Source organism: Lampetra planeri, chromosome 47, assembly GCF_965212315.1.
Source record: "Lampetra planeri chromosome 47, kcLamPlan1.2.h2, whole genome shotgun sequence".
Classification (NCBI taxonomy): Eukaryota; Metazoa; Chordata; class Hyperoartia; order Petromyzontiformes; family Petromyzontidae; genus Lampetra; species Lampetra planeri.
In genome coordinates, this window is record NC_136153.1 from 7,453,527 (window position 1) to 7,466,588 (window position 13,062).

A 13,062-nucleotide genomic window follows, 5' to 3' on the forward strand; every position below is an offset into this window, starting at 1 on the left:
CGTGGACTTGGAGCGCCGTGGAAGTCGTTTAGGGGAACGTGTTCACGAAATCAGCGTAGGCGTCCCCTCCATGAACAGAGGCGATACACCCCCTTGTTCGGCAAGACTTCTGAGTTGATACTTTTTTCCCCCGACCGATAAAATTTGGAAAGAAACACAAACTTCGTGTCAGTTTTGACTTCTTGGGGCTCATCGGCAAGTGTCAAACAAACGCTGCCGGCTTGCCTGATGTCGTAGGCACGGACACTGCGTGGCCTTTTCCACAATGCCAACGGCGTAACGGGCTGCGTTTGGAGCACTGGCAAGGTGTCTTAGTGCACCTGAGTTCAGATCCTGACTAGGGTTGACATTGGTGGCGAGCGATATCTGAACCGGTCCTTTTCCCCAATCAGCACTGACCAGCGTGGTGAAGTATGGCCAGACAACCTCTACGGCCGACTTTGCATTGGGAGGCTTGGGTATCCGCGATCAATCAGGTATTCACATTCGGCGGGAGCTATGCATTGATTTTATTTCCCCCTTCCCGGCGACTGTGCGGAAACGATAAACGCGCGACAGATGTACCACCGGATCCGGCACTCGGAGTGCATCTTCCGGGTTACGCTGGAGAAGCTGTCGTATCACAGCGTGTGCACTGCGGAGGAGTCGCAGAGCCTCATGCAGTGCACGTTGCCCACGCCCATCGCCAAGGAGATAGAGCTGTGAGTAACCATCCTCGCTTTTTTTTTCTTCATTTGCATGTGAAAAAAATTTTCCCCACGAAAAAAAGGAAAAAGAACGTAGAGAAAGCAGAACCACCCCCGTCGCCCCCCCCCCCCCGTCTGGGGGGTTGCAAAGTAATTGCCGCGTCCGCCACAGACTTTGAACGCATCGACAGAGGAAAACCTCGTTGTGGTCTCGGGCAGGAAAGAGCAGCATTCGAGAGAGAGAATAGGAAGACAGAAAGATGATTGTTACGATAACAATGATTTGTTTTTGATAGCGCCAATAGAGCAAATAGAGTTAGTTTTACCTCCCCGCCCACGCCCCCCGTAAAGCCGCGATGTGACCCAAATTGCTCTCGAAATCGCGCGCAACACAGGCGAATTGAAACGGTGCGTTCGGGAGTCCCGAGCAACCAAATACCCGGCGCCACGAATCGCTGCGAGCGTATCGACGCTCGAAAGAACGAGTCGGTCTCCACTGCGAGCAACTGGTTTCCCGACCGCACGAAACGGGTTGCGAAGACATTCCACGCTTTCGCGAGATGTTAACTACCTCGCCTGGTATGCAGGAGGTTGCGGGTTCAATCCCGACCCTGATGCCTGCTGTATATTTGGAGTTTGCACGTTCTCCCCGTGGTCGTGTGGATTTCCCTCCGGGTTTTTCCCTCCGCTTTTATAAACATGCCTTTAGAGTATTTGGCTGCAATAAATGTCCACGTGATGAGCCACTTTGTTGAGCTATCTATTTGTGATCGCCAGGTCGCTTCTGAAAAAGATCTACACAGCTCAGTGGGGCCTTACCTGGTAAAATAAAAAAAATAGTTTAGTTTTTTATAGTTCTGATTCAGTTCGCGTGCAACCGGCCGCTTGGCGGTGGACCCGAACCTTCTGTGAAAGCGGCGCCGGTGACCCCGGCTGGTGAGGACCGGTGCTGGCTCTCGGTGCGCGCGCCGGGAACGGTGATCTCGCGATCAAAGAGCCGGGCGTCTCGCCAGGAACCTGAAAAGGCGACTGGCGAGCCGGTTGCGGCTCGCAGTCCGCGCCGAAGGAGCGAGCGAGCGCGACGAATGTGGAGGCGGCGTCGCGTCGTCGCTGTGCTGATTGTGTGCTCATTTGGCCCTGTGTGCTCACACAGGTACCACTTTGACATTGGGCCCTTCGAGGACCTGTGGCCTGCCTTCTTTCTGCACATGGTGCACAACTGCTGTGGCCAGAGCAGGTGCGTGTGGGACACATGTACTCGCGTGTGCTGTGTTGTATGTGCGAAGTATGTGTGTCTGTGTGTATGTGCGATGTGAACGTCTGTGTGGTGACGAGTGTGTGTGTTATATTTCGATTTAAAGCTTTCGTGACTGCAGGGATTCATCTTCTTGGTTCTTTCGGTAAAGTCACGTAGAAGGGAAATAATACAATAATAAAAATAAAACTTTATAAAATAATTCTCACGACGTTTCGGCCACAACGCAAGCAGCCGTCCTCAGATGAAGACTAGGTCTGTCGGGGAGACATTCAGACGCTGTCTCCCCGACAGACCTGGTCTTCACCTGAGGACGGCTGCTTGCGTTGTGGCCGAAACGTCGTGAGAATTATTTTATTATGTTTTATTTTAATTATTTTATTATTTTCTTTCTACGTGACTTTACCAAAAGAACCAATAAGATGAGTGTGTGTGTGTTAGATACAGTATATATATATTCACACATTGAGGAGCACAGCTGCTGGATCTGCCAATCATCTCAGGCAGTCAACCCATAACACCTGGGTCTGTCCCGTGACCTCCTGTCAGTGAGCCCTCGACACTTCACGTGTCCTCATAGTGCACCTAGCCTGGCACAAGTGCTTCGGAGACGTCACAGCCACTTGGTGGCACATGGCGGCTGCGGTGTATATACATGTCTATGTCTGAACCTCCCCTAGGTTTACTCGGCCTTAAATTAGTACCCGGTGCAGAGGCCGGTCATGGTGCTGGCCACCCGTCCCCATGTGTGCTGCGCTGGCCTTCACTGGTGCTCGCTAACAGCACTTTGCTCTAACAGTCCGTTAAGGCTACACGGGAGATCTTTGTCTCCTTTGCGTGCAATGTGCACGCAAGCGTTCGAGTGCGTGCGCGCGCGCGTGTGTGTGTGTGTGCGTGTGTGTGCGTGTGTGTGCGTGTGTGTGCGTGTGTGTGCGTGTGTGTGCGTGTGTGTGCGTGTGTGTGTGCGACATGGATGTGGATAAGGATTAACTCTGCAGTCTAATCTGTCCCGGCTTTGACACAGAGCGTCACACCTAATCTTGCCCTATACCGCCTCACTCGAGCTGCGAATAATGCTGCAATTAAACGTCGTCGTAGCTGCCTTTGGTAAATGTTAACTGGGCAAGAGGGGGGGGGGCGGGAGAGCTGAGTTTGGGGGGGCGGGGGGGGGGGGCTACGATTGCTCTTTGTGCCCCTGGAGTCTGCCAACGGTGCCCTTTGATTGGCTTCCTCTGGGAAGGTCCCATCACCCCCCTGCGAGCCACCTGATTGGCTCCCTGGAGGAGTGGCTTTTTCGCTCCCTCTTCTCGTGCGTCAGCGCAGTTGCGTAATCGCGGCTCTGGGGACAGAAATTAATTATTTAAAGTGGTTTCAAATATAAATATATATGTTTTGGAGGTGGCCCAATGGCTCAGAGGGCTCTCACAATGCCCTTGTAGAAGCCATTGAACGCACGGCACTGTGTGGCTTGGGTTCAAGTCCGTGTATCGGCCAGATGCACTGAAATGAAAACACAACAGCTGTGAAAGGAAGCGACTTTTATTTTGGCGAGGCTAGCCCAATCGGCAGGCGATGAGAGAAATGTAGACGAAAAAAACGTATATGAGATAGATTATATTGACGTGTTATGTTAATTGTCCTGCGTTGATTATTTACGGCGTGAATTTTGCACACTGATATTTGTATGAATCCAGGGTCCTTGAGTTTCTTAGGGCCATAAACATTCCCTTGATTTGCTTTTTCCGAAAGTAGATTTATAAATGCACAACTCTTATAACCTAGGTTCATCACGAGTGTGCGATATCGATGCAGTTTTGTCTTGAAATGTTTAATTTGCTTGTTAATTGTCTGTGTAGAGTGTCGAACATCGTGCAATGGTAGTGAGTTCCTGGCCAATGGACCGCTGAGTCGGTAAGTGAGTGGGTGAGTAGGTGAGCGAGTAGCTAGGTGAGTTCCAAGCTGATGGACCGCTGAGTAGGTGAGTGGGTGGGTGAGTGGGTGGGGGTGAGTAGGTGAGTAGGTGAGTAGGTGAGTGAGTGGGGAGGTGAGTTCCATGCCGATGGACCGCTGACTGCAAAGCTGCGAGGTCCAAATCTCGCTGTCCCGAGTGTGTGGAACGATCCGGAGGTCACCACACGAGCCGCCAAACAGAGATGGCGACGATTGACAACGGAGTGGACCGGTACTCACGTGGCCACCAGCTGTCAGACAGACGTTTGAAGCTTCAGCAAAGTGAAATGAATCCTTTAATGCTTGGCCAGCCGCACTATCCGTGATGTAATTATTGCCTCACTGTTGAAGACTCGAATAAAACTTCACCCGCGGTGGTTACTAGAGTGCTACGGTGGTGCACTCCACTGTTACTTCGGATGCTTTTTTTACTTTTTTTTTTTATTAAACGTCGGCGACGACGACAATCCCCGCCGTTGCCGAAGAGGCCTCTGTCGGGTCGAGCGCCGTTAGCGAGCGCCCACGAAGGGCACAGGTGTCGCTCCACGGGCTGGTGCAGCCGGCACCGTGCCCTTGCCGCCGCGGTCTCCCCGGTGTTTACACGAGGACTCGCACTCGCGTTTATTTACCCGTTCCGTTAATTAATCATGCCTGCGGGTTCGAACGCCAATTTTTTCATTCGACGTTTCCGTTCGATGGCACTTCGGCGACGTCTCGGTGTGCGCTCTTCCAACGGCTCTTAATTGCCTCCCCTCTGTGGCAAAGGTGCAGCCCTGCAATTGCTTGCGCACGTCACTGTTCATGGAAGAGCCTCCGCCAAAGCGAACTATAGAGAGGGTGTTTTCGCCTACTCTTCCACAATGTCCAGACGACTTAGCAAAGGTTGGAGTACCCACACTTACTACCCGACCACGAAGCCTGCCGATCAACCGACTCTGGCATCGCACGGTTTGGCTTAGTGGTGTATAATAACCAACGATTCCGATAGATAATATAATGCCCATATCAGTAGAGCACACCAGTTTGTTGCCTTTCCCTCACACCTCCGATTAGCATGGTTTGCTACGTACCGCTCTAAACAAGTTCAACATACGTATGCACAACATACGACACCGCACCGTGCCACACCGGTCCACACTACACCACCTCTTACCCCACCGTCATTCGATGGACGCGTGGTGTGTTGGCGTGGTAAAGTTGTGTATGGAATGACCACAGCAAAAGGAGACACGTGGGAGGTGGTTGTGTGAGAGCCACGGGGCGTGTGTCGGTGTTTTTTGATGCAGCGTTCACCTGTGAAAAAGAGCTTTAGAGCTCAAAGGATTCCTCCAGAGTGAATTAATACTCTGATTCTGATTCGACCAGGGAGTTGCGTAGAATCGTCGTTGTCGTCGTAGTAATAACAATATAACACCGCAGCGTTAATCTACGCAGGGAGCCGGGTGAAGTCTTTATGCCCTTTGGCGGAGCTCCGTTTCCGCCCTCTAGCGTCCTCGGTGTTTGACGACCGTCATTATAGCGTGGAAAAAAAAAACCCATTGGCGAATGTCACATTATATTTGTGACGTCAAGACGGGGAATTAATCTGCCGGCTGGGCTTATGCAATGATGCAATGCGATCGGCTTAATTGAGCGTCGTGGGATTACTTATTCTGCTGACGTCTGGGGAGGAAGGAGATGAAATGTGTCCTCGCGCTCACTGAGGAAGTAATCGCACTCGTGCAGGGACTCTGTGTGCAACTGTGTGTATCAGTTTGATATTTGGCACAGTAGGGGGCACTGGGTAGTGCATCTGCCAGTCATCACCGTCAGCCAACCCATGGCACCTGGGTCTGTGCCGTGACCTCCTGCCATCGAGCCTTTGACACTTCACGTGGCCTGAAAATGCACATAGCCTGGCACATGCGCCGTGGTGACGTCACCGCCACTTAGTGGCAAATAGCGGCTGTTGTCGTGTGTAATCGTGTGTGAGTGTGATTAATGGGGAGCAGAAGCACTAACATCGTGACAAGGGAGACAAAGGCGGCCAGGCGTAGTTCTGTCCGCAGCACCCCCTCTTGTGCCACGCCTGCCTTCCTAGGTGCTATATCTAACAGGACTTGCCCCAACAACCTGTGTAGGTTACATGGGGTATCTTTGTATTTTGTGTCTGTGTTTTGGCTGGGGGAGTGATGTCACCACAGTTTGTACATCATGGCGCATTCTCTTCAACACGAGGAGCAAAACACGAGGTCACTCCCTAGGTCAACTTGGCTGTAAACCGTTGGCCCGCTATTGTAGGGAAGTAAGTAATTTATTATTTAAGGCTTCAGTTTCTTTGCCTTCTGGGCAAATGCTAAACTGTTTGCCTAAACGTGGCAAAACCAGGGGCCGGACTCTCATATCCTGCAGGGCATGGCCCAATTCCCAAGTTAAGTTCAAGAAATATGTTCATTTTCCTCTCCGCCGTGGCTATTCCGTTGCTCCTCGTTGTCAACTGCTTTGCGTTTCAGGCTGGTGGCTCTGCATTTGGGATAAACCCCCTCACCTTCCACCCCCCTCCCAAAAAAATAGTCGCTTTCTTCACCTGGTGTTATCGACAAGATCTCTCCCCGAACACACTGGGCTCTTCTTCTTGGTTTTTTCGGTAAAGTCACGTGTTCTATTCGGCAGAGAGTAGCAGAATTTGCTGCCCGTGCTGCGCGTGGCCAGGAATAGAATTTCGCAGCCGGGAAGGGGGAGAAGCGGTGGGTGGAGGTGAATGCACAGAGACAGCGAGAGGGGCCGCAGCAGCAATTGTTATTCAGTCACCTGGGATCGATAGCCCTCCACGCCCCGGGGTCTGTGGCTGCCATACATTTACACGTGATGGTAAGCCATCCTCGTTGAGCTATCCATGTGTGGCCGCCAACTCGCTTCTCAAAAAGAAGCTATTAGCTCAGTGGGGTTTTTTTCCTGGTAAAATAATAAGAGTTTAGTTTTATTTGTGCATTTTTTTTTTTCAAGTGATTAATTTTGCCTTTCCTATACTTTGCACTCCAATCGTGTTTTTGTCGAGTTTGTTGTTGTTACGCTTTTACCCGCCCCGACCGGACATCTGTGAAAAAGAGCTTCATAGCTCATCAGATTCCTCTGGTATAAATAAATATTCATTGGTCATATTTGCCATTTTGACGTAAGCATCATCGTCCTCATCGCCATCGCGATCATCATCGTTGTCGTCAGTAACACAGACAATATTTAGCACTTCACTTTTATGCGATGGCGTTTTTTGTGTTTAGTTTGTTGTCCTACCCCCGCACCTACAATTGTCACGGTTGGCTATGTACGGTGCGAAAGAAGTTCAACACACACACACATACAGTTGAAAAAGAGTTTCTTCGTCATTATCGTCATCATTACCATTAAAAGTTGCTGTTACTGATAGAGAATGTTAATTATTGTCATCAACATCATCATTCTTATTATCATACCAATGCCAGTAGGATGTAAATACTCTTAGTTTTTTTGGTAAAGTCACGTAGGTAAAAAATTTAATTAAAATTAATAAAAATAAAATAATAAAAAATCACGACGTTTCGGAGGCAACACAAGTCTCCGTCATCAGGTGGGACCGTCACAGCCAGATTTGCTGTATCAAGATACAGCAAATCTGGCTGTGACGGTATCAAGATACAGCAAATCTGCAGTCACGAAAGCTTCAAATCTAGGATGTAAATAAACATCACTGAAATGTACTGTTACTGAAAGAGCTTTCATAATTGTCATCGTTATTATTATAATCATCATAATCATCATCACCGCCCTCATCGTGGCACTAACGATGGGTAAATGTCACCTATATGTACGGGGGATCTTTGTCTTTGTGCCGGTGAGCAGCTTCGAGCTGGAGAAGCTGTGCCGATTCACCATGTCTGTGCGCAAGAACTACCGCCGCGTGCCGTACCACAACTGGAAGCACGCGGTGACGGTGGCGCATTGCATGTACGTGCTGCTGCAGCGCAACCCGGGCATCTTCTCCGAGATTGAGGTGAGGAGGGCCGGTGGGGGAGCGCTGAATGCCCGTCGCTGCTGAAGGCTGAGCCAAATTGCTGAATATTTGAGTACAAAAATGAGTACAATGAGCAATGGGCAAGCATTAGCTTCATCATCTATTCACAGTCACCCATCATAACACTGGTCAACACACTTTTTCTGGCATAAGGTATTCCAACGGTTTGAAGGTAATTTTGGGGTGCTGATTCTAGCAGTTTTTGTCTATCACATCAGGTTTTTGAGATATCAAATATTGCATTTTCAATAAACACTGCAGAAGAAAAATATTAAATAAATGTGGATATCTACATAAAATGGTATTATAAACACACCATCCTAAAAATACAGCACCATATTGTAACACTAAAGCAGTCACTGACTCGCAACAACTTGCAATCATAAGTGACAGAATTAATTTCGGGTAAAATCAATGAAAATGGGATATGTCGACAGCATATAAATGAGATGTGATAGAGCAAATCTGAGATCAGATTTGGAATCAGCACCCTGAAATTAGTCTAAAACAGCTGCAAAAGTCCAGGCCAGAAAAAAAAGTTTTTTTTTGTTGACCAGTGTAATCAGTCGCAGTCAATCGTGGACGTTGTCCTCTCTTAAAGCCTCAACCTCTTCTCCATCTCCCATTCTCTTCCCTGCCCTCGCCCCTCCACTCCTTCCCGTCCCTCCCCTGCCCCTTCGTGATCCCCAAGTGCCCCTCTATCACGGTCATCCTTTCCCCAATCCTTGTAGCACGCCCCTGCCGTGGCGGAGGTACACAAGCACAAACGAACAAAGGCACTGCGGCCTTAAAAGGAAAATATATAATAGAAAGGCGACGTATCGAGAAATGGCCCTTCTTCACAGCACTTTGAAGCGCCGTTGCCAGAAATGTCGCCCAATTATATATTGTCCTATTAAGAATATCTCGGCCTAGCAGAGAACACCAACGTCTCTGGAAAACGCAGAATGAAAACAAAAATTAAAGACGCGAACTCCGCATCCGATCGTAGAAAAGCAAGCATTGACGAATGCTCTCCTCCCAACAGTGCAAGGGCTTGATGGTGGCGTGTCTGTGTCACGACCTGGACCACCGGGGCTACACGAACACCTACTTCCAGAAGTTTGAGACGCCTCTCTCTGCTCTGTACTCCACGTCCACCATGGAGCAGCACCACTTCGCCCAGACGCTCTCCATCCTGCAGGTTGGTGGCTCGTAAGGAGGAGGAGGAGGAATTAACCTTTTGCAATTTAGGGGCCGTGGGGTGGTGAATTGTTCCGATTTAAAGCTTTCGTGACTGCAGAGATTCACCTTCTTGGTTCTTTCGGTCAAGTCACGTAGAAGGGAAATAATAAAATAATGAATTCAGACGCTGTCTTCCCGACAGACCTGTTTTTCACCTGAGGACGACTGCTTGCGTTGTGGCCGAAACGTCGTGAGAATTATTTTATTATGTTTTATTTTTATTATTTTATTATTTCCCTTCTACGTGACTTTACCGAAAGAGCCAAGAAGATGGTGAATTGTTGTGAACTCCCTCGCACTGCAATGCTGGATGGAGTGGTTTCGATTTATTATCGTCGTCATCGGCTGCCTTTTCATTTGCGTGCCCGGCCGCGTGCGAGTTGACGCGCCGAACGTTTCTCTGCCTCTGCGCCTCGCGCGTCTCTCGCCAGCTGGAGGGGCACAGCGTCTTTGAGAACCTGGACTCGGCCGAGTACGAGGAGGTGCTGGAGATAATTCGCAAGGCCATCATCGCCACGGACCTCGCGCTCTACTTTGGCAATCGCAAGCAGCTGGAGGAGATCCTGCAGGGAGAGCAGCTGCAGATCAAGAACCAGGCCCATCGGTGAGAACCGTGCCACCTCTCCTGCTGATGCTGGTGGTGACGAGCGATTACCTGGTGGGGATGGGGGGGGAGGAGGGTGTCCCCAGGGGCACTTGCCTCAACAGTCTGTTAAGGCGTTACTGCGGATCTGTGTCTGTGTGTGCTCAGGGACCGTTTGATTGGCCTCATGATGACGGCGTGTGACCTCTGCTCCGTGACCAAGCTGTGGCCGGTGACCAGAGCCACCGCCAACGACATCTACGCGGAGTTCTGGGCGGAGGTCAGTTGCCGCTGGAGTGTGTGAGCTGCCGCTAGCTCCTATTGCACCTCCCCCTTGATTGCTCGCGATGCTTTTTTTAATGAACACTTTACAACCGAAGCTGAAAGGTATCGTCTATATCCTGCCCCCACGAGTGAATCTATTGGCCGCCCACCCATTACAATGTGTGAGTGTTTGTGTGTTCTGAGATGCGGTGGCGTAACGGTTCGCGCGCCGCGCTACGAACCCGGCGACCCGAGTTCGATTCCTGCTCACGGCCAACACCGGTGACGATTATATTTTCTGAACCGGTCCTGGGCCTCTCTAAGATCGACTGAACCTCAAATGAGTACCTCGTGCCATGTGTAAATGTTGCCATTCGGGAGACAAAGGTGGCTGGGCGTGGTCCTGGCCACCCAACCCCTCGTGTGTCGTGCCCGCCTTCAGAGGTGCTCGCTAACGGCACATGCCCCAACAGTCTGTTAATAGGCCATGTCGAGGGGTGTTTTTTTATTTTATTATGAGATCGAGGACCATTGCAGACTCGTGTGATCTGGAGCCTTTACTGAGCCCTTTGTGTCTGTTCCTTATTTCCCGAAGGGAGACGAGATGAAGAAAAATGGAATCCAGCCGATAGCCATGATGGACCGAGACAAGAAGGACGAAATCCCTCAGGGCCAGGTGAGGGCCAACTTTTTCAGCAATTCGTTCATCCACTCAGTTAATTGACTCGCACTCCAATTGTCCATTGCCTCACTGTTGTAGATTAAAGTCCCCAGAGCCTTCTTTGCGATCGAGCTCGCAGCTCTCGGTGGGGAGCAAACCCTGGGACAAGGGCAGCACCCCTCTTCTAACGAGCGAGCGACTTGATTCTGACCCCCGCTGACGAGACTCTCGCATTTACCCCGCAGACAATAGCCCGTATTGAACCGCGTCATTGGAACGACGCGTCGGCGATATGGCCGTGGCTACGTACAACCATGGCTGGGGCGTCACGGAGGGGAGGGGAGGGGCTGCCTGCTTATGATGTGTCCCGGTTGGGCCCCCTATGAAGTTGGTAGCTTTAATTCACGGCTAAAGTATTAACACAGCTTTTTATTTTACGAGGTAAGGCCCCGCTGAGCTATGTAGCTCTTTTTTTCCTATGCGATCTGGCCACGAATGATAGCTCACCGAAGTGGCTCATCATCACGTGGACATTCATAGCAGGCACATACCGTACTCGAAACGGACGTTCATTCGGAAAAAATAACAAAGGACCCGGAGTAAAATCCACACAACCAAGGAGAGAGAGAGACATGCAAACTCCAAATATATATCAATATAGCAGGCGTCAAGGTCGGGATTGAACCCACCACCTCCTGTATACCAGGCGAGGTAGTTAACATCTCCTAGCCACCGCGGTGGTTGCACGTTACGAGATTGAGGCTGGGTAGGCGATTGGACGCACAGTGGAAGGGGACCAGGGGCAGTGGGAGATGGACAACCAGGTGGCTAGATGCAGAGGTAAGAGATCCAGGAGAAGAAAATGTATCGAGACTGATGGAGGCATTCATACTGCCTAGAGACAGCGGGGGGAGAGGGGGGGGGAGGTGGGCCAGAAGAAGTGGGCCAGGTAGAGGTGGGCAAGGAGAGGGGGGCCAGGTAGTGGTGGTGGACCATACCCTTCTACTGCAGAGGATTTGAGGGCACGTTCGATGGCGTGGGTTTCGTGCAAGGCCATCGTCGTCAGGGTGACGGCATGGCAAGAAGGGCTGTGGGGCTTTTCGATTTCTCACATGGGCGCCCCATCAGTGTGGAATTTGTGAGTTCCCGTTTCCTGTCGTGGGTTTCCTTCTTCCGAGTTCTTCCCACAGCTAAAGTACGAAACAGTGTAACTGGTCTCGACCGTAAACATCCCAAATGCTGAAAAGTTACCTGCGAATTACTCAATTGGGATCGCACACGGCGGCGACAGCAGCAGCAGCAGCATCGCCTCCTGACTACGAAAACTGGGCAGGATCCTCCTGAAAAGGGACGTAAGGCTTTTGTGGGTTAATAATAATAAGAAGAAACAACAACAATATTACACACAACACCGCGCAGCCTATACAACGACAACACGCTCCGCCCTATAGAGTGTCAATAACGCGTTCACTCATGCATGATTGTGACCGTCCATGCCTTTCTTGAGCGCGGCTGATGTGATGTTGCGGTGCGTGCCTTCCGTGGCGGTGCTGCAGGTGGGCTTCTATAACGCGGTGGCCATCCCGTGCTACACCACCCTGGTCGAGATTCTCCCCACAGCCAACCCCCTCCTGCAGGGAGTCAGGTGAGGCCTTTGGTCTGTGCGGCCCTCGCTGTCGAGCATGCAGCCAGTGCAGCTGTCGAGCATGCAGTCAGTGCAGCTGTCGAGCATGCAGCCTGTATGTGCAGCTGTCGAGCATGCAGCCTGTATGTGCAGCTGTCGAGCATGCAGCCTGTATGTGCAGCTGTCGAGCATGCAGCCTGTATGTGCAGCTGTCGAGCATGCAGCCTGTATGTGCAGCTGTCGAGCATGCAGCCTGTACGTGCAGCTGTCGAGCATGCAGCCTGTATGTGCAGCTGTCGAGCATGCAGCCTGTATGTGCAGCTGTCGAGCATGCAGCCTGTATGTGCAGCTGTCGAGCATGCAGCCTGTATGTGCAGCTGTCGAGCATGCAGCCTGTATGTGCAGCTGTCGAGCATGCAGCCTGTACGTGCAGCTGTCGAGCATGCAGCCTGTATGTGCAGCTGTCGAGCATGCAGCCTGTATGTGCAGCTGTCGAGCATGCAGCCTGTATGCGCAGCTGTCGAGCATGCAGCCTGTATGCGCAGCTGTCGAGCATGCAGCCTGTATGTGCAGCTGTCGAGCATGCAGCCTGTATGCGCAGCTGTCGAGCATGCAGCCTGTATGTGCAGCTGTCGAGCATGCAGCCTGTATGCGCAGCTGTCGAGCATGCAGCCTGTATGCGCAGCTGTCGAGCATGCAGCCTGTATGTGCAGCTGTCGAGCATGCAGCCTGTATGCGCAGCTGTCGAGCATGCAGCCTGTACGCGCAGCTGTCGAGCATGCAGC

The 13,062-nt window shown here is 51.1% G+C and overlaps 1 protein-coding gene across 12 annotated transcripts in view; it reads left to right on the forward strand.

Moving 5' to 3' along the window:
- PDE10A (phosphodiesterase 10A) overlaps positions 1 to 13,062 on the forward strand; it is a 136,525-nt gene that overhangs the window by 114,534 nt on the left and 8,929 nt on the right. For all 12 annotated transcript variants that reach the window (XM_078615573.1, XM_078615577.1, XM_078615574.1 and 9 more), the window contains 8 exons: positions 559 to 701; positions 1,840 to 1,923; positions 7,750 to 7,900; positions 8,949 to 9,104; positions 9,577 to 9,749; positions 9,897 to 10,008; positions 10,588 to 10,668; positions 12,210 to 12,298. In XM_078615573.1, coding sequence (XP_078471699.1) covers positions 559 to 701; positions 1,840 to 1,923; positions 7,750 to 7,900; positions 8,949 to 9,104; positions 9,577 to 9,749; positions 9,897 to 10,008; positions 10,588 to 10,668; positions 12,210 to 12,298 — 989 coding nt within the window. The remainder of the gene's footprint in view (positions 1 to 558; positions 702 to 1,839; positions 1,924 to 7,749; positions 7,901 to 8,948; positions 9,105 to 9,576; positions 9,750 to 9,896; positions 10,009 to 10,587; positions 10,669 to 12,209; positions 12,299 to 13,062) is intronic.